The sequence below is a fragment of the Synchiropus splendidus genome, chromosome 12 (genome assembly GCF_027744825.2).
Source record: "Synchiropus splendidus isolate RoL2022-P1 chromosome 12, RoL_Sspl_1.0, whole genome shotgun sequence".
NCBI classification, from domain to species: domain Eukaryota; kingdom Metazoa; phylum Chordata; class Actinopteri; order Syngnathiformes; family Callionymidae; genus Synchiropus; species Synchiropus splendidus.
The window spans coordinates 3,200,977-3,227,973 of NC_071345.1; the positions used below are offsets into that span (position 1 = coordinate 3,200,977).

General features: G+C 45.4%; 1 protein-coding gene across 3 annotated transcripts in view; it reads left to right on the plus strand.

Moving 5' to 3' along the window:
* The window catches only part of gphnb (gephyrin b), a 63,958-nt gene that overhangs the window by 9,835 nt on the left and 27,126 nt on the right, over positions 1-26,997 (plus strand). For all 3 annotated transcript variants that reach the window (XM_053880295.1, XM_053880296.1, XM_053880297.1), the window contains exons 2-6: positions 17,673-17,751; positions 22,731-22,788; positions 22,856-22,948; positions 25,606-25,700; positions 25,763-25,829. In XM_053880295.1, coding sequence (XP_053736270.1) covers positions 17,673-17,751; positions 22,731-22,788; positions 22,856-22,948; positions 25,606-25,700; positions 25,763-25,829 — 392 coding nt within the window. The remainder of the gene's footprint in view (positions 1-17,672; positions 17,752-22,730; positions 22,789-22,855; positions 22,949-25,605; positions 25,701-25,762; positions 25,830-26,997) is intronic.

Consider the following 26,997-nt stretch of genomic DNA (forward strand, 5'->3'; position numbering starts at 1 on the left):
CAATCAAGGCCTGGACACTTCCTACTTACACAGTGGAAAATTTTACCTAATAAACGTTCCATCAGGATATTTATTGAGTGGGCAAAAGAAGCAGAGGCAGACAACCACTGAGGTGGATGTGCTCGTCACACAAATAGGAGGCTCGTTCAGGAGACTTGAACAACAGTGGATCATTTAGCCAGCGATGTTTGGAATTCAAAATTAGAGGTGAGGCGCCGCCTTTTTTTAAAAGTCACCACTTGTCTGTCAGCAATTTTTTTTTTTTGTTAGCAGCAACGGCACAACCTCATGCTTGACTAGACCGTAATTAAACTGTGTGATATTTTTAGTTGCACCTTGAAACTTGTCTCAAAACAATCCTTCTCACAAGCGTCGGTTAGCATCGTTTTACTGCACAGTCAACACAAGTATGGTTCACATGTACAGTTTGTCCGTATGTAGGTCAAGGTTGTTCGATTCCTTCATGTTCACAAATTGTCCAGCTGCATGTCATTTGCACTAATTTGCACTTTCAACACAAACATTAATAATCTAGGCCAATTCTTTCATATATTTTAATGTATTCTAACTGCTCCCTTATGTTCAGCAAAGGCTTAGGATGTAGTTAAATTCTTGTTATATATTTGCTTTGCCAGAATATCACTATTCAGACAAAATATAGCCAAGACTATCACCCAGCTAGAACATCAATATTCAGCCTCAATGTATGACTTTTGGTCCATATCACCCAGCCCTAAGGTGTGGATTTTTTGAAACAGTGGTGGAATGGAACACAGCGAGAAGAGAAACAATAAAAACGTTTTGACATTTACAGAATTGGTGAGAATAGAAACATTTTTAATTATGATTAGTAAATCTCTCTCCAATCAGCAGCGGTCCGTCTCTTCATATGTCCGGCCGGAATGTGTGACTTGAGTTCCGTGAGCAAAGGACTTCAGTCATTATGATGTTTCTTTCAGGATTTTTCCGTTAAAAACACCCCTAATAGTCACATGGAAGTCCACCTCCACGATGCGCTATGCGTTATCAGTTTGTATCGATGTTTCCACTTCATTTCAATACGTTCGATCACGTGAGAGATCATATTTCTGATGGCTCGCTAACCCTGGAAACCCTGGAGAACCTAGGCTGTAGACTATCCTGTTAATTTCATTGATAACTCGGATGATAAAATTGAAGATGAAGACCCTTATCTTTATTTTTGAGGATATGGTTTGTGCTTTTGAAGCCCCTGCTGTGCCCTGGGCCTTCAGTTTGTCCCGCACTACTTGTGATCCTAATTTAGTGTCTCGCAGAAAAAATGGACCCCCAACAGGTTGTGAACACACACATCCCCTTGTGATAAACTCGCTACCAAGATGGGGATTGCTCTCGTCCCTGGCTGTGACACCCGTCTGTTGCTGAAGCCTCACTTTGACTTTGAAGAGTCACTCTCCAGGCAGTTGCTATGATAACCAGATAATCAATGCTATCAAGTCTATCTTGGAGAGAAACAGAAAGCGCCCGTGTTGCAAATTTTCCGTGCGAAGGTTAAGAAGTGCACCATGATGCAGTGAGCCAAGAACAAAGAGCACAAAGACGAGGTGCGACTTCTGGCTGTCACCCCTGGCAACAGCCCCTACACTCCTTCCCGACGCGCTGCCAGGGTTTCCGCGGGTTCGCCGCTCTTTCAACCCCCTCTTACGTCCTCCCGAGTCCAGTCATGTCCAGGCGCTACATGTTGATTGATGTCGATGACACATGCTTCCGGGAACCACGATCACCGGAATGGGGGATAAGTGTTGCTATTTTTGTATCCAAAGATGTCATACCTTCTTCAGACAGAGATGAGGAGAAGAATCACAGCAGTAAAAAATGTCCAAAGTCAGTTCTTAATCTCAAGGGTTAAGTAAAATGTTGAGCCTAAAATATGGAATCTCAGTTTCACTGATCACTTCTTTGTGATTTCTGAGTGTGATAAGTTCACTGTGACACGTTCGCTCCAGTACACACCTTTTTTATCTCACACCATCTTCACTTTTCTCGCCTGCTATTTCTGTCCCTATTTCCTCACCTCTCTCTCTGCCCACCTGTCTCACTTTTTTACCTTTAGTTTCTCCATCTCGCCAACACAGCGAGCAGCACTGGAGGAGTGTGCGCACGTGAGTGGTGGAGGAGGTCAGATCCCTCCTAACCAGGCGTGTTTGATGGCCCAAATGTGCGTTTGTGGTCAGGGTGTTTTATCTCTCCTCAATTATTCAGTGTCATGCTTTTTCTTCTTCCTCCACCAACACTTTCAGATTGTGGCCCCTGGAATCAAATGTTAATAGACAGCTGCACACACTCACACACACACACACACACAGCCACAAGAGTAGCACACACAGCAGGCAGGTTTGATTGACGTGACAAGGCATGGCTCAATGGCTGTGTTGTCCTTTTGCATCATTTATGCTCGTACAACAGGCGTGACTGGTGGTTCTGCCGATGTCGGCGCATGACTGTGCGTTTGAAAGATTGAGTCAGGGACTTTCTCACTCAATTTCCTCCGTTCTGCCTCATTGCCCCACCTGTTCTCTTTTATTTTGGCTTGTCTCCGTGTGGCAGATTTATGAGCTTTATGGAGCGAGATACATCTCAATAGCAGTGACCTGCTTGGAAATTTCCCTTCAATTTGCTGCGTAGAGGTCAGTTTTGTCCTGATTTAAGCTGGGTGCTGGTTTAGAGGTGGCTTTGTTACCTACCACTGGTGTGATCTGGGTGTCTGTTTTTCTTAAACGTTGCGAAAGAGTAGCAAAAGAGAAACGTAAAAGCATTCCTTTCTAATATTAGCAAAAGGGACTGAATACACAATTGTAACTCTGCAAATGCTAGAAATGCTAAATTCAGTGTCAGCTGCATCTAATGGAACTGCCAATTATGGTATTGGACTTTTTTTCACTCAAAGAATGCAAACAGTCAGTCATTATGAGTTTTGCTCAGCATGTGACTTGGTTTGTCTCTTTTTCTGGCCATTTCAAGAAACCTTTTAATCAATGGTTACTCTTTATTGCACATTTTCTGGTCCACAGATTTGCGTCCAAAAATCCCGGTGAAAACTCTAGCATGCACTCCATATATACACGCAGTTTATCAATCAAATGTTTTGATTTTCAGATGCCTTTTGGCCCAAACAGATCTTTACATGAAGGGATGAAAACACTGATCCAATTGGAGGATGTAAACCTGCCGACATCATGTCTCTTCGCAGCCGTTAATGTAAGGGTTAGGCTGGTACTCCAAAGGCCCATTGATGCTCACCGTCACCCTATATGGACAGAGCCTTCTGTGCAGGCTCTACATTCATTTCTTCCGTATTTCTGCATGTTTCGGCAAAGCTTACGGATACGTGCCAAACGGAGTAGTACCACCCGAAACCATGGGAGGCAGTGTTACTACCTGATACGTAGCTTTAATGATACATGGCATAACAATGGCACAAGTTCTCCAGTGGCGATATATTTAAAGGCCTCACCGATCACCACCTCCTACAGTGCTGCCTCTGTTTCCTCTTTTGTGCAAGAGTAACATTGTCAATACTTCTTTCACAGTCGTCCTGTTGGTTGTGGAGTTTGTTGTTGTCATAGACTTTTACTCTGACCTGCTCCCCCTGGTGGATATATTGGTGAACAGCGATCCCGACATGAAGAACGCATGTGGTCACTGGTGGTAACATTGTTTGAGAAGGAAGGGTACATTTTTGTATGTAAGGGAACATAAGCAAGCCTCAAGGCGCCATCACACATCTGACTCCAGGTACTCGACTGAATAGCGTCTTAAAGAAACAATTAGGAGGCCTTCACAGATTCCTGGGAAAAAAAGGTCCCTAAATGCCTCCACTCTCCAGGGCTTTTCCCACTTGATTGCCCTGCGCTCTGACATGTACATGTATGTGTGTCTCCATGGGATAAGTGATGAGATGTGTGAAATATAGCAAGTGGAGCGCTCTATTAGGCAGCTTCCCCACTCGCCTGCAGGCTCCTACTCCAGAACAGTCTGGCTGGTGGTGAGAGACGGCGCCGCTGGTCTGCCGCTCGTCTGGTTGGTGGGATTCACTTTCAACAATGAGTCTGGAAGAAGAAGTGATGAATAGAGTGGAATCAGATGAATGTTTGTGTCACAAATGTCTCTTTTCTTGTGAGTCAGTGGTGACGGAGGACAATTGGTTGTGATAAGGTGGTCACACAGAAGCCTCTTGCTAAAATTAGCCTTCAAGAATAAAAAAAAGTGGCTCCTGTATTGGATTCTGTTTAAACTCAAACAATGTCATTTATAGTCAATAAATGTGAATTTTGCTTCGGCCTTTGACTTGGTTTGTGTCTGAAATGTGGACCCTGGGCACGATTCACCCCAGGACTCATGTATGACTCAGACTGACAAGTGACCTGTGGATTCAAATGCCTTGCTCTTTTAGGGTCCTTACAAACATATCAGTACTGATATAGGTGTTTTGTTCTCCCTGGTTGGTTGGAGTTTTCTGGTCGGACGTTGAAGCCCTGTCTCAGAACACCAGTATCTGAATTGCTTGAGCAAACCATGTCAACATTTCTGAGTTTCATGGTCAAGTCTGATCGTCTCTGACTGAAATTAGACCACACAAGGTTGCTGTTGTGTTTCGGGGGAACTCGCTTTGATTCTGCTTACTTGTGATGTTTGTGATCCAGAAGCACAAACGCGTGCGCGAGCAGCGGAAGTGGGAAGCACCAATGTAATTGCAGACGCCGTCCAGAGGATTGAATGTAATGAAAGTAGCTGCTTACGGGCTGCTTCATTAACACAGGCAGGCTGGGGGCAACGCCTTGTGTGTGTCTGTGGCGTGTGCGAGCCTGTGAAATTGCGCATCCTGGGAAATAAAGGCAGTGGAATGGTTGGCCCGCACACATTTAGCACACAAACACTCTCTTGTATTACTGCCCGCCCACTCACATATTAGCCAACACATCAATAAGCATTGGCAGTGTGTGACTGCTGATTGTAGCTCCGATCCATACGAGTTCACTTCCTCTGTGCGTTTGCTGCTCTCTGCAAAGATTGTCATCCCAAAATATGACCGCGCTGAATGTCAGGAGTGCTTCGAGGATAGGACCTCGACGCGGTCGCCCCGGTTCTGCCTGTCCTCGATGAGAGATGGGTGATGCAAGAACAAATCTACCTTCACCCGCGCATTCCTGTCTCCGGCTCACAGATCTGCGGTCAAACAGCTGCAGGACAATTTGCATGTTGTGTTCTTGGAGTTTATGGAGTAGTGGTTAGCCCTGCACAGCAAGAAGACTCTGAGTTCAATTCCAGCTTGAGGCAAGTCGTGTTTGGTGCAAACCAGGGTCTTTTAAATTAACCACTCAAAATGTTGAGTGTGTATGCGTGGTTGTCCATTTACCCTCTCACTTTATGAAGCTGTGACAGGCCCCTCAGTAATTTTTGCACTATTTTTGTGTGCCACGGCTTACAATGCTACCAAAGGAAGTCAGCCACATTTCAAAATCCCATTTATGAATCATTAAACAGTCCTGCATGTTGTACAGTATGTGTCGCTCAGGCAGTTTCCCTGGTTTGGTTCCCACAAGAGTCAGGGTTCTTGCCATAGCAGCATAAGGTTTTTGATCCCCCCCCCTTGGTGCTTTTCAACCCTTATGCCAAGTTTCTGCCAAGATACAGGAAGTCAGCCTTTGTGCTGCTGTTTAATCCTGGTAGCCGGGAAAGTCGCCAGCAAAAGTGACCTTGCAAAGTGAAGAAATGGAAGGAAGAAATCAGAGTGACTTTTGACATTTGTACCTTTTGCTAATTCAACCTTGGTATCCAAGTGTCGAACCAAAAATGTTGGACTTGGAGATACCTGGGGAAAGGAGACAAGGACAAGGACAGGTGTGACTGGGGTAAGATGCTGGAGACTGGTGGAGGACTTCCTGTAGAATCCTGAGAGGAACGGACCAAAGATCAAAATTATGTAATAAAATTATGAACATTTGGGTGAAGCAGACCATCCCAGTCTGAGCCAGTAGATTTTCCTCATTAGAGAAAGTTTTATTTCATTTCCATCACAACGAAAACAGATGCAAAGTATGAGAAGAACTTGAAGTACAGACAGCGCTTGTCCCCGAGGTGATGAATCATGCCGTGTTTCTGCTTTGAATTACTTAATTTAATTTGGTGACATAGCACTATAGCGGCAGCACATGGGATTGTGGCTAATTTAAAAAGTGCCAGGGATCTGCTGACGTCTCCTTGAGCTCTCTGTGAAGAGAGTCCTTGGACCGTATTCACAAGCTGGTTTTGATGATGGCCAATGAGAAAACAGAAAACCTTGATGGAGAAAGTGCCTCCAGAAAGCAGGTGAACCATTAAAAAAGCATCAGGGGTTCACTATAGCTCTTGCTTCGCATCTATCGTTATCACTGATCTGTACCACTGCTGAGCTCTTTTTTCACCACAATGGCCTTTTTAAAAAATTTGAACTAATTTCCCCGAAGGGAAATTAAAGCGTAGCATTTATAACACAAGTGAGAGTCAAAAATATACAGTCAAGCCTGTCCGCTTGTTTTTGTGTCATTTCTTCGTGATGAAGTGTTGTGGCACCAAGCCACCATCGGCACCGACATACACAGATACTCAGGCAGTTTAAATGTTTTAATGGCCAAAATCCGGGGAGAGAAAATCTGAGTTGCTCCGTGTTGCCTTCAGTGACACTTTTTCAGTTGGCGTACCGCTCGCTGCCAAGAGACTCGTCTGAGGGCCAAAGCTAGTTTTCTGCCATACCCTCCTCTCACCAGTGTGTCTTGGCTTGGCACACACCATTAGACCCCTCCATGTCCGGCAGGGTCCAGATCATATTGAGTTAGCGTCTTTTGAAACGTTGTTTTGCACCAACACTCTTTTTGAAAATACTGCTTTACTCAGACAAACACTGTTATCATGTTGGAGGTCCCCTTTCACTTTTGACTGCTGCTTTCCTGGTCTACCATGTGGCTTAAAGTCACTCATAATTTGACATCCTGGCAGTTATTCACAGATTTCTTTCATGTGAACTCTCTCACGGAGCAGTTTTTCTCCACAGCCATAGATTAGCAGTAACTTTCACCAACTGATAGTTGAAATTTTAAGCCAGGAAAGTGGCCCTGCAGTGTGTTCATAAATGGCTGGACTTAAATGTGAAAAAATGATATCTATAGCTTGGCCCTAGTTGAAGACTGCGCATGATTATCAGCAGTCTTCAATACTAGCACGACCTGCTGCCCTATTGAGCTCATTGCTATCCATGATATTTTAAATGCTACGATTGAAAGAAAAACACATTCTTGGTGTAAATGAGCTGCTGTGCAGAGGTCTACACAGTACTTTTCTAGGTTTACCTGCTTCTTAAATATTTAGTGAGGCCTGACTCGTGGAGAGGGGAGACTGTGAACATGCTGGACAGAGAGTGCTATAAATGGTCACAAAGGAAGACGACCATATTGTAGTTCGTGGATGTGATGAAGAGGATCGGCGTGAGGATGCGCTCAATAGGAGAGGCTGACTTGCTGTGGCAAGCCCTGATGGGAAAATAAGAAATCAGTTGAATGTTTGGTGCATTATGTGTGCTGAGGGACAACAATGTTTTTTTCCAACATCTGTTGACCTGGATGCTGCAGTCGGACGTACTTCCATCCCAACACAGCGTAGTTCCGCTCCTGCGAGTTCCGCTTTTGCATTGTTCCACTGATTTCACGATGATTGTCAACACAATGCTGTAAAGCCTCAGCTGTGCTGATCAGGCTTTTGTTTCGCCTTTCTCCGAAGCGCGGCGTGCATGAAATGGGATTTGTGGACAGTGAAAGTGGTCACGGGGAGGACGTGCACCCGCCTGGTCGATGACGACCACGCTGGTGAGACGGTGTTTAATTTGGCTTTCCACTCGCTGAACAATGTGTCACTTGTAATGTGGCGGCGTCTCTTACGATCAGCGTGACAGCTGAGGTGTGCTTGTCCCCGTCGCAGCTGTTCATTTGCTCGCCCATCACACGGATCCTCCGGTCAGCGTGAATGTGACCCCCGGCTTTGATTCGGAGCCTGCTATTGATTCTGGATAACCATCTGCCAGTCCAACCTTGACCCCATACACTCAGCGAGGTTGTGTTAAAACCTTTGACCTCTGTGTTCTCCGCATTTGTCTCTGATCTTATTTGCCTTGAATGACAGATCAGAGAAGAGGAAGATCACGCTCCTCCGGAGCGGTCAATAGATGATTTGATGAGAACTGTCACTTCATACTTGGTGCTGAAGAAATGAAGGATCGTGTTGAGGACGATGTGCTGAACTTTGTGTGTTGAACATGTTGTTTGATGGTGTGCCATGTTTGGAATCGAAAGTAGTGGATCAGATCTTGACGTGATCAACACTGCCAGTGTCTGCAACTTATTGTCGGGAAATGAGAGTCAAGAAGTTATCTGTTGCAGATATGTGTTGTTGTTGATGATGAGAGGCCTTATGTGAGGGCGCTATGGCTGCTAAGTCCAACACATCACAACACATCACACATGATTTTACAATGGAGAAGTCGCTTTGGTGGCTGGAAACCTGCGACTAATTGTAGCACAAGTGTCGCCAAGCTGCTTTTGGTGTGAACTCACCTCAAAGCTTGTAAGTCACACAACTCCAGCTGGTTAGCTGAAGCTGTCCTGTTTGTTGTTGTCTCTGCTCTAACTTTTCAACCCCCTCTATGCACATTTTGACAGGTTATGACTAGGATTTTTTTCACTCATATTTGTAAATCCATGCAGTTTTTCTTTGAACTGCTTCCCAGCCGTCTCTTCCCAGCTACATTCCGTCTGCGACAGTACTTAAGGAATCATGATGCTAATGTTCACAATCACCTCTCAATTTGATTCATTCCTCTGCCCATCTGTATTTAGCTGTTGCGAGTGATGCTGAACCAAAAGGCAGAGCTTCCGTGGCAGACTCACGCTGCTCATCCAAGGAAACAAACTGAGCCGTGGTTGCACTGGTGCATCCCTCTGATTTCCCTGCATCAGCAGCTTGGAAGGAGAAAGGGGAAGGTGGAGGGGAGAGGAGCAGAGGTGGGGATGGAGGGGGGTAGATGTAGCGGTTGAAGGGGCGAGTGGAGACGCTTCTAAAGGGAGGTATCAGGTATGCGCAGCTTTATTGATGCCAGTGTAAGCACATTTCTATTGAAATCAATAGAGCTACTCTTCACCTCGTTTTGGCTTCTAATGAGAGAATGGTGCCTGGATCGCTAATGGAGCTGCCATGGATTACACACACACACACACACACACACACACACACACACACACACACACACACAAATACACAGTCCCACAGTGGAGGCGGTCCTGTCACCCTGCATGACCAGGGTGGGCTAACCGCTTGAAAAATGGGTTTTTTAGCTCGGAAAGATGGAGATGATCAGGGTGTGTTAGCCAGCAAGATAAACATGGCATCCATCTTGGTCATCATGGTGTCTTCTCTCTGTTGTGACGTCAGTAGACAGAGACAAAATAACATAGCAAAACTGATAAAGCAGGATGGTTTCAGAAGAATACCAGTGTTTGTTACTGTCTAGTTGGGCGGCAATTTCTATTTTATAGTACATCAATATATCAGTATATATTGGCCAACACATAAAAAAAAGCTATATTTTTTCCTATTTAATATTGTCACCATTATACTATTTTGAAATACAAGTCACGGGTATTTTTCTGAAACCATTTATTATTTTTGCTACTTTTGCAAAAAAATAATTTTGTCTTCATATTTAGATGTCACCTCAAAAGCAACCGGCCATATACAAACTTATACATGTTTTGTCTATATTTCATTTTTTGTCAAGTCAGTGCACCGCACTTGCATTCAGTTAGCATTCAGTTGAAGACATGAGGTTCCTACATGTCACAGTCACTGTTGTCACAGCTGGGCCCCCAAGAACATCTTAAATCTCAAATATGGTCCTGTTTGTCCCCTTGTTAGTACTGATGGGCTGATGAGGCTTCATGAAACAGTGCCCATGTTGTCAGAGCCCACTGGAGGGTCTTGGTTTAAAATTGATGTCAGTTTTTGCTGAAACGGTTTTTCAGTTTCTACGATTTCTGGGCAAATAGTGCCATCTAGTGGGCTGTGAACATGAGGGCACTGTTTCATGAAGCCTCATCAGCCCCTCACTACTTGACAAATACTGGACCCATTCATGACAGAAGTTGCATCAGTAGTAGCAAGCAGAGGGCTTGTTTGATGAGGGCCGTATTGATAGTTGCTCTTAATCGATGCAATGTGTTTCTTGTATTCGTCGATTCAAACGTCACGTACCAACTCAAATGTGTGTCAACACAAATGCCACACTGGTGCTTCAGGCCGGTTGCTATCAAAATGTCATGGTGAAATAGTTGTCTCATGCACCCGCAGCAACAGCCCCTCACCCCCACCCCCACACACACTCTCACCGAGCCTCAGACACATTCATCATTTATGCTGTCATTAGAAACAAGGCTCATTATATTCAGAGCTGATGATTTACGATTAATATCTGCGAGGGGTGTGCTGTGTCGTCAAGCCCCTCTAATTCAATAAAAGCCAGAGGTGTGTGGGAGTGGATGGTGGCTGTTAACTGGCAGCGTGGGAGATTAGTTTGAAGGAAATGGCCAGTGTGTTGGAGGTAAGGTGCCACATTCCACGTCCCTGTCTCTTCCTTCTGTGGAACTTTTCTCCCTGGCTTCATTAGTGAGTGTCCCTTTAATATTTATAGGCTGGTTAATAAAACATCAATACGAGGGGCCTTTGTGGCTCGCAGTTGGCTGTAGGGTGCTGCAGTGTCGCTCCTCGCTGGTATTTAGATGATAAAGAGAAGCGCAGGTGAGGCTCCTGCATAGTGCCGTAATTTATCAGACACCTGAAGATCACTAAAAGCTCTCTTCGTCATTTTGGGAACATGCTGACTATGAATCATTGATGCTATTATGAGAAAGATTATGTTCGTTCATTCATGTTCGACTTATCCTCCCGGGCAGGGATGGATGTTAGGGTCCCTTTTTTGGGGCAGGAACATTTGTGTCATTTTGTAAAAGGCTCCGTCCGTTATCACTTCACTTACCTACAGGTGGCAGGAGTCGACGTGGTTCTCGCTGAAGAAAATTATTTCTCTTCTCAAGTTTTTCAGTTTAAGTGTCAACCTGTTGCATTGTCTTGTTTATGCTGCAATCCATAAGAGACTGTTTTGTGTGGCTTCAGATCTCAAGATACAAGTTCGTGGCGCAGATGATACCAAACTCTGGAATGTCCACGATGGCTGACCAAGTCTTCTGACTCATAACCAGCAAGACAAATATTCAAGTGCTTAATCGATCCTTAATTAATCTTCAAGTGTAGGTCGCATGTTGTGTAGCCTGAATTTTGCTCCCAGGTAATAGACGTCCAGATATGATCTGGTCATGAGGAGCCATTTTCAGAGCTGTTCTGGTGTCTTAGGTGGTTGGTTGCAGTTGAACTGGGAAGCAGGCCTGATGACTGGAGCTGCCCTCGCTGTCTCCCATGTACCACTAAGAAATGAGCGTGATGGTGCCATTGCCAAGTAGAAAGTGGGTCATCAAAACACTCGTAAATGTGTCTGAGGAAGGGCACAAGTTGGCAGTTGCATCGTGGCTCTTCAGCCAAGCGCCAGGTGGAGTGATGGGAGACTGATCAAATATCCACTTTGAAACAAAGGGATGAGACGACTGTTGGAATGAAGGGCAATGTAAGTAGCTGCAGTGGCAGCAAACCAGGGACGCACTGATTGTTCCATTAAACTGAGGAGTCGCGGTGTTAGTGCCGTGCTAGAAATGTGAAAGTCACCTTCTCTTTTGGCTGCAGGTTTTAAATGTGTCTGTGCTGCGCGGAGGCCACTGTGAGGTCAGCAGCGTAGCATTAGCGCGACGCTTGGGTGAAGGTTTATGGATGCAGTGCACGTTCCAACAAACCTGGACCTGCTCGCTGGGACGCTGCACTCGGGATCCAGTCCATTATTTGGACTCCAGCTCATTTGCATACAGATCCAATCCAGTCTAATCGAGACCGTCAGAACGAAGCTCTATAAATAGCTAATGAAGGCTCATGATCGGATATGGTTATGAAGATATCACAATCATCACGTTTTAATAGCCGACTGAATGAGGTGTCCTCTTACTAGTGAGTGACCCCTCGGACGTCTCCCACGGAGCCTCTGCCGTCACTGCTCTTCCACAATCACGATGATATTATTAAAGCAGGTAGTGACGCTGCAGCCACCCCTTCCTTCTGATTCCTGTATGATTTTTTTATTTATTCTTCCTGCATCTCTTCCCTCTCTGATCTTGCAGTCAACCCCTCCTTCTTTCTCTTCCCTCCAACCACCCACCCGTCACCTGCCCTTCGTTCTGTCGGGGTCACCACTGCCTGTCTATTATTTCATCTGCAAAGTAAACCGGCAGTAGCTTCAGTGAGGGTCTTCCAACTCCGCTTGTCCATTCTTGTAACGTTCAGAGCGGAATGGAGCTTGGCCTCGACCAAAGGGAATAGTGGGATGCTGGATGAGGCTTGACAAGGGCACAGCTGGGGAGAACAGAGCTGTCATTCCCTTTCTTAAGACGTCCACCTCTGCACATCTGGTGTGTGAGGGGGGACCGTCATGCCGCTGTGCCGCGGCGCAGCATGGATTCTGGTGGATGTGGCTCCACTGCGCCGGAGTTAGGACTTCAGTACCGACTGGAGCGGCTCGTGTTCAGCTGATGAACGGCTAACGAGGCAACACGCTGTCACATGGGATTCTGTGGAGAGAAAACTTATGCTGCCAGTCAAATCTGCAGCAGTTGGCGGTGTAAATGTCCATGTTTGAGTGCGCTTTCAAGTGTTGCTCCTCTAGATCAGGCTCTGGTTTGCTGCACAGTCAGTTTAGTGAGAGAGAAACGCAGGGTTCCTCCAGCTGCTCCCAGGGTCTTTTAGCCATCATGTCTTCCCTTAAGAATGTTTACCATGAGCTCTTTATGGCACAATGTCTCCTGTGTCTCTGTAGCCATGTTTACACAATTCCACATTTTTTTCCTTTTTAACCGCCATTTTCATTTCACTGGTGCACCGAACTCTGATTGAGCATTGTCAAGAAAGCTTTGTCCACTCTGTTGTGATGGTGACTCAACAGGTACAAGGGCTACACTAAAAAACAACACCCCCTTCCCCTGAAGATATAAATAGCCATTTCAAATCTTATCTCGAAACAGCGTTGTTGAGAGGCGAAGCTTTGATATCCATCCCGACGATTAGGATCCTATTGTTCTGTCCCCTCCCCGGGCTGCTTACAGTGAGCCCAGCATCCCCAACATGTAGGGCGCCACACGTGTTCAGCGCCACGCGATTGCGATCGCTGTCGACGTGAAGACAGCATGTGTGTGACACCGTGCATTTGATAGTTTATAAGTCATTGGTGTGTGTGTGTAGCTTCTGGGTGTGTCTTTGATGATGGATGCTGCGCTTGTGCCGCTTACCCCACTGCTGCTCTCAGAATTAACAAGGTTGCTAAGATACAGGGGGCTTATATTAGATTAGGTTATCTGCTGTTATTGCTGTTGCAATATTTCACCTCGTGCCACAGAGCTTTTACTCATTTTGAAATTTAGCCCATTTGGAGCTGACATAGCACCTCAGAATGACCCCTGCTGGAATGTTCCTTTGAAAAAACATAAACTGAAGAAAAATAATTTCTCAAAGTCGCAATGAATATTTCCCCTATAAGTTATTTTTGATATATGAATATTTATTGTTTGTTTTCCAGTTTGTTTTTTTCCTAGTGTGTTGCATAAAAGTGTAGAAACTATTTCTCACCTGATGGATTACTGCGGTGGAAAAAGTTGTTTCAGAAATAGTAAAATATGTGGACAGACTCATCATTGAATCTGAATATTGTATGTTATGGCTCACTATTAGCTGAGACCAATTTCATCTGTGTAATATCTGAACTTAAGAGGTAGTAATCTCTTCCTCTGGAGTGTTTACAATCAGGAGGTGGGTCCATGCATCTATTTATCATTGAGTCCAGGGGGGGTCACAGAACAAGCAAGGAGAGGTTTATTGGTGTACACACGTGTTCTCCTTTCCCAAGTAGACGTTGGCCCAAATTCAGCGTTTGACCTCTCTCGGAGAGCTGGAGGGCACCGGCAGAGATAAAGTGGCAGAAACAAACGTGGAGCCAAGTGAGGACGGGCGCTCAGCTATCCAGACGATCGCTCTGAACAGCAGCTATTTTCACGCTCCTCCAGCAGGAGAGAGGGTCTTCGGGGGCCGCAGGCGGGTTCGGGGGGCACAAGTGGCCTCAATAAAGTTACGCTAGAAATGCTGACTAGAAGTGTATTTAAATATTTAAGGAGTTATTGCTAATGTGGTGATGGTTAGGACTTGTTGGCAGGAAATTGTTTGTAATAATTGAAATTTTATTTTAATGATAATAAATAATTATTATAATTTGTGATAGCCGAGTGTGGAAAAAATGGGTGCCTGGATGATAAGAAAAAAGGACATTACAAATACATTAAATATCACAATAAAATATCTGTAGCAAATATCTTCATTTTCTTTTCCCATATATTGATTTGTGCTTGTATTTAATATGGATGGATTTTTTGGATTTTTGAGGGTGCTTGGATATCTTTTGTTTCTGGAAAGGTGAAAAGGAAAGTGTGTGCCTCTTAATTCAGCTGCTGCCCCCCCGACTAGGCCTCAGATCATTGATGTCAGAATGAGTTTTTAAATGTCATCGTTGTCTCATCTAATACTTGGTGTCATTTCTTGCATCATTTTAAGCTCATGTTTGGTTTTCTGGCTAATAATGCTCCCCAAATGCTAACATCTGCGTATAATAGCTGTAAATCATCGCTTTGTTCTGTTTTCGATGGCGTCTTTAATCCCACATCATTCTCTTCATCGCCTCATTCTGTTTTTCTTTTCGTCATATTGACATATTTATCCGTCCCTAAGTTTCCTCTGGTCTCTTGATGTTCTCCCCGGTGTGCTGATCTCCGCTGCTCGGCTGCGGCTGAGCGATTAACCCCTCAAGAGCCGGCGTGAGCCTGCGCTTGTGTTGATAGTGTTCTCGATCTGGATCTGGTGTTTGATCGCATCTGTGCGTGTAATGCTTCTGAAGCTTCCTTTTCTCCTCCCACTGCTGCATGTCTGCGGGCTGCTGCATCACAGGTGGAGGCAAATATGAGACTTTGGAGTGATGCGGGAGGCGAGAGAGCCGCGTGTGTGGTGTCTGTAGATCAGGTGGTTTGATGCAGGTCTTTCTTCTCAAGCCACGTTTTTGCTATTATTGGGTGTTTAAATGCATCAACTAGTGTCTGCACAGGCTTTGATGAACACAGTGTTGGCTTTATTTCGCCTTACGAAGAATTGTGTAGCCATTAGCACAGCAATGCTGCCTAAATGTGCTGTTAGCAGGTTTAACTGCTTTGCATGCATTTATCAATACAACCCCACTTGTTTGGTGTTGAAAATGGCTCGAACAACAAACACTACTTATGACTCATCACCACAGAGACCCAGGTTCCCTATTGAGCTTGTTTTCAAGGGTCAAAAATAAATTTTTATGCTTTAATAGACTCTTTGCATTCATCAAGACGGTATCACGGTGTGAGATCCAGGAGGACAACATTGTTCACGCTGTGCCTCCCAAGTTCTTCCAACTTGATTTCAACTCCATACAGATTTGAATTCCTTTTACTGTCAGTTTCATATATGTTGACAAGAGCATGACAACGCCACCTAGCTAAGGCCTAGCTGTCGCTTCCCTCTATTTCATTCTGAAAAAGTGCACAATGGAGACCACGAGACGCAGTGGGGTTTTTTTTTTAATGTCGGTACAACCTAGCATGTTCCACTGTGCCACTGACTTGAACTCACAAATACTTTGATTTACACTTGGAATTGATTAATATTCTGGATCACCTGTTGTGGATCTGTTAAAAGTGTAAAACAGCTCCAACCTTTGTGTTGAATTGTGGCTGAGAGGTGCCCACTGATGTGCCGCTGGAGAGCATGAATCAGCACCTGATTCACCACTTGTAGTCGATCAGTCCACTTTCCGAGGCTCCCATCTTCTTTTAATGCCGAGCTGCAGTGTCACCTGCTGAAGTGGGCGGAGCTTCCCATCTGAACAAGTTGCGTCACTGTTCTCTCTCCACATTTCAGTTTTGCCACATTAAAGCCCCTTTGAAGCCTCTCTTCCCCAGCGCCCTTCCATCACTCCACGCTCTTCTCTTTGTCCCTGCGTCTTTACTCGCTCCTCGTTCCCTCTCTATTGTTTCGCAGAAGGGATTGCCTTTTTTTCCTCGGCTCGCCGGCGCAACAGCGGCTTCTCTACCTTCACCCCGGAGTTTCCCTTTGTTGCACACGTGAAGGGGTGGTGGGCACCGATGCCTTTGACAGAGCGTGTTGATTGGTTCAGAATGGTTGCTGCCTCTTGTTGGAGAAAGGAAAGGGCTATTTTTAGATCAAGGGGTAGCTGAGAGAGAAAGACTGTGAGTGCGAGGTCTACTGCAGTGTTGTAGGAAGTTCCCTCTTCACACACACACACACACACACACACACACATGCACTTATGCAGCAGTGCCCCTCTACAGCCAGTGATGGTGTGCATCCCATGTGCTTTCCCTCCTCCCTCAATCTTTTTTTCATGCTGCATCTTTCCTCCCAAAGTCCTCCTCTCTCTCTCTGAGCTGGCTCGGTGTGCAAATGTCAGCACTCTCCCCTTTATTTGCCAGAGCCCAGAGCCATGTTCAGCACCCTCTGTTTACCTCTGCCTCCACATCGCTGCCCCGTCCTCCCGCGTCGCTCTTTCATCTAATTCTCTTCATTTGTCCCGTCTTCGCCGCCCAGAACTCTCTTGCGCTCCCATTTCTGCAGCCTCCTCGCCATCGTTTCTTGACACCACCCTTGCTTCAGCCATCAGCCCTGCCCCTCCTTTCATTTATGGATCATGGCACTTCATTCAAGTACCAGCATGACATTTCCAGTCATGTCTGCACAAGTTTATTTTTTTGCCGTCTGTGTCGCTATCATTTCAGCCTGATCCCAAATGTCCAACTTACATCAGTGAGTTGACTAGAGATCCCATGGTGACGTATACACCAATATCGCGATACTTGATTGCACAATATTGTACCCATATATTTGCTGACATATCGCAATACTTGGTTGTGTGATAATGCCTTGACATTTGAAGTTGATCATATCAATATTTAATACATACATACTTTGATATGCTACTGCAATCTTTGACGTTTAATACCGACATTTTCTTTTTGTATACTGAAGTTATTTTGTTGATTATGGGAGCGATTCATTCTACTGTTGGAGTAGACTGTATAACAATAAACCCATTTTCATGCACATAATGTTGTACTGCATTATCTTTTTTTCTCCTTAAAACGATGGTTCTTATTCCACTATATTGCTTACTTACACTATCGCAGTGTATCGTAATATATCATATCACCACTCCTGTATTGGAATGCGTATGGTATGGCAAGATGCCTGCCATAGCCCTAGTGAACATGTGGAAGACACGGAATATTTATTAACATTTGAAAAAAGCAGGTTAAAGTTGCCCAACATTGTTTTCTTTCCTTCACATGGCTCATGTTGTTCCTGCTTTGTGTGTTCAGTGAGCGACAGCTGCTTTCGAAACCTGGCAGAAGACCGCAGCGGCGTCAACCTCAAAGATCTGGTCCACGACCCGTCCCTGTGAGTATTCCGTCTGATCACCTTCTCATGTTCATGTTGGGATCCACGTCTGGGCTGAGAAACTCTGTCCCTTGCATCAGACGAAGGTAATGTCCTGAAGGATGGGAACATATGGCGAGTCGATGGTGAGGTAGTGGGATTTACATGGTCCTCTGACCTGGTCAAGTGTGCCACTGTTGTCTGAGACGATTTCAGAAATTCTTGGAATCTTTTTAAAATCTCAAAGAAAAGCAGTTGTAAGCGGTGAATGGAACGACCACTTCATTAAACCCAGGCTCTTGATGTGAGATTAAGCAAGCCGCTCTTGAGCTCAGGGCCCGGAACGCTGGGTCACTGAACGTCGCAGCAAGGGTCTCCACCTGCTCCGCTCTCATGGCGATGATGCAAGCGGACCCTGACCGGTCATGCTAATCCGACGCCATGAGTCAGCGTCTCCGTCGGGTTGGACCAGTCAGAACGCGGCAGCCTCAATGTGCCGCCGACGCTGCTGTGACAGAGAGTCCCTTCCAGGGAGGAGGGGAGGTGGGGAGGGGTGCAACTGGACAAGTGAACTCTGATCACAGCAGCTCACTCTCACAACAGTACATGTGATCAATCAGTTTGAACAGATGTCGCGGCCGCTAGAAGTGACAGATGGCAGAAAGAGATAGAGGGCGGTTAAACAAATGATGCCGCCACCCAAGGACACACAGATGAGGCAGATGTGTGTGTGTGTGCACGTGGTCGCCCTTGTTACTTGGCACACTGAGCTCTCTTTAGATTCAGTTGGACGAGCAGTGGCTGATAACGCTTGATACGGGGTGCTGAGTGTCACGCCAAACTCTTGTTCACACCAAACACTTGTGTCGATTGTTCTCTCTGGTTTTAGCAATCTCTCTGGAAGCTGTCGAACAAGTCGTGCCAGGGTAAAGTGAGAATCAGTGGTTCTCACAAACCCTCAAAACACATGTAGTATCCATATTTAATGGCTGCCGGCGAAAAGTGCTCCCAGCCACAGAACTGTTGGGTTTGTGACTTCCTGGACTGTGAGGCGTTGTTGCTGCTGAAATAGCTGGTGGCAAATGCGAGCGCGATGATTCGCACGTCCTGCCGAGCCCTGACAAACATGATGTAATGGCTTGCTTTATTTATGTCCGCTCTGTGGGCTGACCCCCCAAAAGTTACTAGCCTCACACACACAGTTCAGGTCATCAACTGAAGGCTATGAAACATTCAGTCTGGGGGATCACTTGTTCCATTGCCTTACTCCAGGCAGCCGACCTCGTCTTCCATCCCCGTCACTGAGCCTCTTACACGTGACCCTGTCCTGCCTGTGAATCCGAGTCTCATGACTAGATTTGTGTCTTGTTGTTCTGGTGTTGTAGCTCCTGAATGATGTGATAATTTTACGTTGGGTAGAACATGGAAACTTGTGTGATCAGACAGGTCTCTTTGTGTCTGCAGACCAGATATCCTCACCCCATCGTGCCTTCCTCAGAATATCCGAGACAGTCTATGTATTTCTTCCCACTAGGAGAAACAACCCGTTTCATTTCCTTGCTTGCCGTGATGCCTTTCCTGCTAGGTATCGACCTTGTCTGATCCCTGCAATCGTCCTTGTCGTCCGTCCCCATCAATGAGCCTGTTATCCGTGAGTCTCTCCTGCTTGTTGTGGAACGTCATCCACAACACCTTCCACTGCGGGGACCCTGATTGTCCCCACGTCCCTGACTTCATCCCCGCCTGCTCTTGGATGTCTTCCTCCCCTCCGGATCAACCCGAGGACAAGTCGAGGGCTCTCTCCGGCGGCTGGTGTTGCCAGGTTGAGTCAGAGATGAAAATAGCAGCCTGTCATTATTCTCTGTGTCAGAGGAGTCTTTATGATTCTGTGACGTGGCGCCCGGTGAATGAGAGCGTTTGCACAGATACAAGCTTTTCCACTTTGTTTAAATAGGAGAAGTGATGTGTGGTGTGGAGGGAAGGAGAAACAAATGGGGCAAGGAGATGGTCTGCAGCAGCAGCTCTGGACTCGGGTGACATTTATTCAGCAAATAAATAGATTGCTAGAAGGGCGGAGTGCTCTGCAGAATATTCCACTCTGCATTTCTGCTTGGCGTGTGCGCTCACCTCCGAGTGGAGTCATGCAAGTGGAGCCTCTTGCTGAGCACTCAGAGCTCCTCACAGGGGGAATCTGAAGAGGTGGGCTTGTCCACCGCTCCTTCCTTCTCCATTTTCCGCCCCACTACCAGTTCGCATGTGGAGAGCTGACCCCCCCGAGAGCCGAGCTGCGTATGCACGGGCGCACATCGGAATGGGCCGGATTCTGTGCCAGGAGGTTTCTTTAGTGGAGGAGAACCAAAGTGTGATAGAGTGCTACGCACAAAGAGTGTGTTTTATTGATGAAACCATGCTGGCAGATGGGTCTCATCTTGGAAGTGTCCCACTACCAGCCCAGATTTGCGAGTAGCTCTCATGCACGCACACGCCGTGGGTCTCTCTTGATAAGTGTGCCCCCGACAGTCTGACCCTTCTTCTTCTTCTTCTCACCGCTTTTATCACTGATCTCTCATTCTGTGTTTTGCTCTTTATACTCTTCTCTGTGCTCGTCTTTTATTCATAAAACATTTGGCTGCGGCGTCCGGGCTTTCAGGCCAAAACTACCGCCGAGAACTCAACACACTCGCCTCCCTCTTCGCCGGCCAGCTTTCAGAGCAAAGAGCCGCACCGTTGTTCTGGTTTGAAGAACTCTTAAGTGTCGTGGTCTCGCCACCGACACGTCCATTCACTCTGAATATGACTCGCTCGAATTCACAAAACAATTGTTCTCCAAAGGCCTGGTGGACTGTTCACGTTGCTGCGCTTCTCTCACATCTTCTGGTCCTGATAACATGCATGCTGTGTGATGACGTCAAGTATTGTGGTGGTCGTAGGTTATTTACTGGCCACCGGAGGGCGCAGAGAAAGACTGACTGATACCTGTCAAGTGCTGAGTCATATAATCTGAATGCTGGGTTCTGAAAACTTGAAGAGAGCCATTTTCAGTTACAATCGAGTGAAGTTAATGAAGTTAATTAAACAGTTAAAATTAAATAAACATGGAAAAATTCATAGGGAACATATGTATTGCTTCAACCAAAAAATAATATGTATATGTCTATGCCTATAATATGTAAGTGTCTAATTTGCCAATTTTACTTATTTAAAATATTTTGAATATTTTTTCATACATATTTTTTTTATTTTTAAGTCAAATATGCATCATGTATTTTATAGTTTATTAAATAAAATTAGTAGTCATGAATTTTTCCTTTTACCACTAAATCTGAATGTGTAATTTTCTTTTTCAAATTGTCAGCACTTTGTAAAAAAAGTGCTTTAGAAATGAAGTGGATTTGGATTACTTGTAAACAAAATATATGTATTGCTTTCATGTGTGTATTGAAAATGTATTATGTATGACGGTGTTGCATTTCTGGTACTAATTTTTCTTCCTTCCAGTCATCCCACTGGTAACGCAGTTTGTTGCGTCACTTGTTGTCAGCCTGCTGAGTTCAGACAAAACACTTGTGCAGCTGCTCTGAGCGCAGATATAGAATGATAGACGCAGGAGCTCTTTAATCAGCTCCAAGTATTCTCCTGTGTGTTTCCCGTCAACACACACACGCGTCGCTTCTGACACGCTATGATCAATAATGTTTCATGTTCGCTGTGAAGATGATTCCGCAGAGAGAGTGTTGCCGACACAAACACAGAAATGGCATCCCCGGCTTTGTAAAAAAAAAAAAAACACTCACTGGCTCACAAACTCAAACACAGCAGTGAGGGGAGCCAGACAGGACGGGGTTTCCGTGGCAACGCTGGGAAAGGAACGCCGGTTAGTTGTATCGAGCATATTTTCATTTTGGGAAAAAAAAAAAGAACCCGAGGAGAGGCGGGAGAGGTGACTTGTCCTGACAGCGCCTTCACTCTCCCGAGGTGTAACACACACACACACACCTCATCAGACCAATGCACATGCATGAACACTAACTCAAGCGGTGTCAGAACCATTGCTGCCTCCCAAACACATCAGAGGGAGTAAATCACTCGTGCCATCACAGGGAAGTCAGCAGGGGAGTGTGTGTGTGTGTGTGGGTGTGTGTGTGGGTGTAAAAGTCAGCAAACGCTTCAAGTATCCGAACACACACACACACACACACACTTCTTAACTGCTTCTCAGCCAGACACGACGCTTCAAACAGGCGCGCGCTCGCCGCAGTGTTTGGGTTTTGTCATGCTGAACATGTCTCTCGGCTCCTCGCTTGCATCACCGCCAGCCAAAGCCCATGGATTTTTGGGAGCGTCATCGCCCGCCGTGTGAAGACTCAGAGGCACTGGGTTAAATGGGTATTTGTCTGAGGGATGGTATCATGGCGCTTAAGTGGCTGACACGGAGGGGAAACATGATGCAGTCGTCTCCCTAAAATAGAGCTCCTTAAAGAAGGGGGGAAAAGGAAAGACAGCGTTACGTAAGAGGTGTCTGTGCAGAGACTTCACCTTCAGCCTGGGGTTGAGGCTTCGTGCTGGAGTGTCGTTCCCCAGGAAGCCGCAAGAGGGGGACATAGCTCTTAACATCAACAGCCTCGAGAGTTCATTTTATTTTTCTACTTTTTGAGCTTGATTTATTTGTTTTATGTCAGTTGCCGACTCCCACTTCTTTTTTATTGGCCTTTATGCTGTATTTATCTTTAACTTCAATATATTTTCTTAATTCGAATGAAGGAAATGAATCAATAAAATGTTTTTTGTACATCTTAAACTTCATTATCAAATATAGTTTCAGTTAATGTATTCACTCATTATGTTGTTTACACTAAAATTTAGTTTATATTTTTATGAACTTGGGTAATTCAATGAACTAGGATTAAGAACTCAGGATTAAGATATATGTACTGTTTATATTATATTAAATGAATGCCAGCGTCTGGTACACCAACTAATCATGTGACTTTCCTCCTCAGGCTGGGCGGCATGATCGTGGCCTACAAGATAGTTCCGGATGAAATAGACGAAATAAAGGTCAGAAAGGTTCAGCGTGTCACTCGTGTGATGGTACCTGTGAGTCTCACTGTGACGCTTTCAACAGGAGACTTTGGTGGACTGGTGCGATGAAAAGGAGCTGAACCTCATTCTAACCACCGGGGGCACCGGCTTCGCCCCAAGAGACGTCACACCTGAGGTGAGGCGTCGTGGCTAGCATGCCAGCTGCTACACCTTCCGCACCCTACCAAGTAGCAGCTGCCTCGGTTTGTCTGTTCACCATCTCCTGTCAGCTCATGAACACACGTGTGGAGCAACGGCAATGAACTCATTAGCCAGGAGGTCACGTGGGAAATCAAGCGCCCAGCCTTTATTGAATCACCGTTCTTTCAAGTCCTGGTGTGAGTTGGCTGCAATTCTAATGATGGGAAGTCGAGTACACTCTGCCGTAACGTTATGACCTCTACTGTGCGTATCAATCACCCCCCTGCGTTCTCTTTTCACTTCCTGTCTTCATTCAAAAAAATATCTGAAATTGTTGTGGCTGAAGGCGCCCCCTATAGGTGGGGTTCCTCAACACAACCGCGTCATGCTCACGGCATCATCTTTGCTCAGGTTTGCATCTCTTTCAGACACTTTTTTTGTTGACATCTTCTCCTCACTAACCCGACAGGTTAGCAAAATGTTAAGATGTTGTGCTGAAATATCGATCAGAACGCTCCACTTGAGTGCAACCAACGAAGTACTGGCATTGCACGATTTCTAGTTTTAGTTAAATTCAGTCTACACTTGAACGTGTTGAAATCATAAACAACTGGTCCATGCATTTAAAAAGAAGATTGTCAAAGCTTCGTAGCTAGTACAAAATGGAGGTCTCAAAAATAAGCATGCTTTCTTCTGTTTGAGTTGTCTGGTGTCTTGCACCTTATGCTAGTGTCAAAGTAGGATCTTTTTACTGTGACTGCCACCATCTAGAACAAATTGCTGAATCGCACAGGTGTTCAAAGGGCTAGTCTGTTATGATAAATGATGCAACTTCGTATTTTCTTCGCTTGGATCAGTATTGTGATATTGAAGGCCATCGTGAAGCTGAGGCAATGGATGTCCGACCCTGAGTGTTGTTTACTCGCATCAAATTTGTATATGTTCCATGTGCTTGACTGCATTTATTATAGTTATTCAGCCTTTGGAGCTGTTAAATCAAACCAGTTTGATCCTAAAAAAGTATTCAAAACTCTGTTTTTGTTTAGGTTTCCACATAATTTGCTTGTTTAACTGCACACACACACACACACACACACACACACACACACACACACACACACACACTCCTCGCAGGCTGCTGCTCTTTGGCAGAGTCAGATCTCTCTTCTCAGCAGTATCGTCAGCTGTCATCAATCACGCTCGACAGCAGCAGCCTTCCTGGAAGAGGAGCCACGCCAACACTCTGCCAGTGATAATACCTGCTATCTGATGCAGCCTGCTGCTGGAAATTAAGATATCTGTCCTGAGAGGGAGGCAGACGCTCGGCCTGTCGCCTCCTCCTGTGTCTGTGTGTTTACTCCACATCAGAGTCTCTGTATCTGCCAGGGCTGTGTTCGGTCACCGAGTAGCGACGATGCCGTGGGTTCGAATCCCAGCCCTTCCCTTCCCGTCCCTCTCGACCCGCCCTAAGTGGAAGCACGTAATTATCCCGAGCAGTGAAGGAGAAGACGTATCGATTTCAAAGATCCTATCAGTCCTGATGGCTAGCGGAGCCGGAGATAACTGGACACAGGTCAGATAAGGATTTTGGGCGGAGGAGGTATCGAGAATCAATAAGTGAAGGGCAGCGCTGGTGTTCCGTGACAAGACTTGTATTCCAGGGTCACTGGAGCGGTGTCTGTGATTAGCAGCGCCCAGGATTCATTTGTTAACCCTCACGCCAGAGGCTTGTGGACTCTCCATCAGCCATTCACCGTGGGAGACTCTTAGTGGTCATCTGTGCTTGGTGCTCCTCCCCCTGAGTGCTGAGGTCAGAGGTCATGGAGGCTTTACAAAGGTGGCTCAGAAGTAGAGGATGTTGCGAAGGTGGCTGAACAGAAAGCTTGCAGTGAAGAAGCAGGTGTGGTCATTCCCCTAGTTGGATGGTCCAGATCCCAGTCCAATGCTCGTCCACGCACTTGGCGCCCCCTGTCTGTGAATAGAATCTCGACTTTTCAGTGAATGATGCAGTCATTTTTGTAACTGCTTTGTAATGCTGAAAATGTATCTCTGCATTATTATTATTTGTGCAGGTGTATTTTGAAATTTCACGTGTGTATCTACTGTTTAATATTATTTTACTCTAGTAAGTACCATATTTTTTGCAAATAATAAAGTCCGTTGAAGAGGCACGCGACTTTGCCCTTTTCAGGTTTACTATTTATATAAGTTGAAGTTATTGTGATATTCATGTCAAATTTACAGTTACACACTTGTTTGGTGTTAGATATTTTACCTTCAACCATAGTAGTTAAATATACTCATAATTAAAACACAAAAAGATGTTTGCTTTTCCAAAATGGGATTTGATTTCAAAATGTCAAAAATAAATGACAAGTATAGAAATTAAATAAGCATATGGGTGCACTTGTGCTTGTAATATTTAGATTGTTATTATTAAGTAATTATTTTTATTTTTGAAAATCTGTTCAATTATTAATGATAAACTGTCAGTGTTTTTTTTTTTTTTTGAGGAGTAAACCATTATGACTGAAGAAAGCAAACCTGGAGTGACCGAGGCCGTGATGCTCCGGCATCTGTCACTCCTCAAGCTGGATTGAAACATTACACAGCGTCTGTAATTAATGTCACCCTCCCTCCCTCCTCCTCCAGGCCACCAAGGAGGTGATAGAGCGTGAGGCTCCTGGGATGTCGCTGGCCATGTTGATGGGGTCGCTCAATGTCACGCCGCTCGGCATGCTCTCCAGGTCAGACACACTTCCCAGATTCCCAGATCCAGTGGTGAGCCACTAATTCATTGGTGTTGCAGACCTGTGTGTGGGATCAGGGGGAAGACGCTCATCATTAACCTACCTGGAAGCAAGAAAGGCTCCCAGGTGAGATCTAATCTCTGCATCCATTCACACTGTCGATGACTGTGTGTGTGCGCGGCAGAGCACCTCGCTCTCGATCTTCATCTCCTCCCTCACTCCGCTGACCGGCACATTTGTCTCCGTCTCATTCCTGGACGCCAGCCTTTGATTGATTTGAGTCTTTCTCTTCATCTATTACGCCGCCCCGGCCGCTCCCTCATCTGCTGCCACCAACCTCATCAACCTCCAGTTAAAGTTAACGGCACGGTCAGCCAGTTTTACAGTGATGATGTCGAGTCATAAAGAGAGGGCGCTCTAACGTCCTCAGCTCGAGTTCAATCGGCTCAGTTATGATTTCCTAGTCAGGTGTTCATACAACTACCTTAGCATTTCAGAAAAAGAATAATAACTGTGAAATTATTTTGCTTATTAAAATGTTTAATATGAAATCCCCAATTGTCTTACGTTCTAAATCAGGTTAAATCTAGTTCTAGCTCGCATTACCTCTTGACATTTTCTCCCCACTGCTTTATCGAGGTTCAAATCCAGGAAGCCATTCTAAAATTGCTTTCGACTTCATCTAACCTGTGTGGAATGTACCACTGCTAACAGGAGCTTGTAGGAACTTTAATAAAATGAGAATCAGACATTCAGCCTGCATTACACGCATTATGTTGACTACAGTATATTCTTGATTTACAACAGGGTTTTGTTCTTTTGTTGCCCAGTGAGTTGCATCTTGTCGACCACACAGTATAGCGACACTAATCAGGATTTCCACTACATCTAAACCATGCCTTGAGAAAAATTATTTCTTTGTTGAAGATGATCTCTAACATATTGAAACAAAGTGGGAAACTTAGAAGTCAACATGATCGTGGTGGTTTTCGGTACGTTTTTCACGGGTCAGAATGTTGCTCCAGACAGACGTATGAAGAGACTGACATTGTGAATCTCTTCTGTCCAAATGTTGATGAAGCTGTACAACGAGGACATCCTGTATTCCTCCAGTCTCAGACTGGGAACATGGTGCGTCGGGTCACTGTGTCAGGTTTTCTGACACTTGACTGCGACGTCCCTGCAGATGTCAAAATCAAATCAGACTTGCCTCTGTCGTCCTTGTTTCAGACAGAAACATTATCTGAGTTGGATCATGTGCAAGTGTCGAGGCGGTCAATAATACATGTTGCCA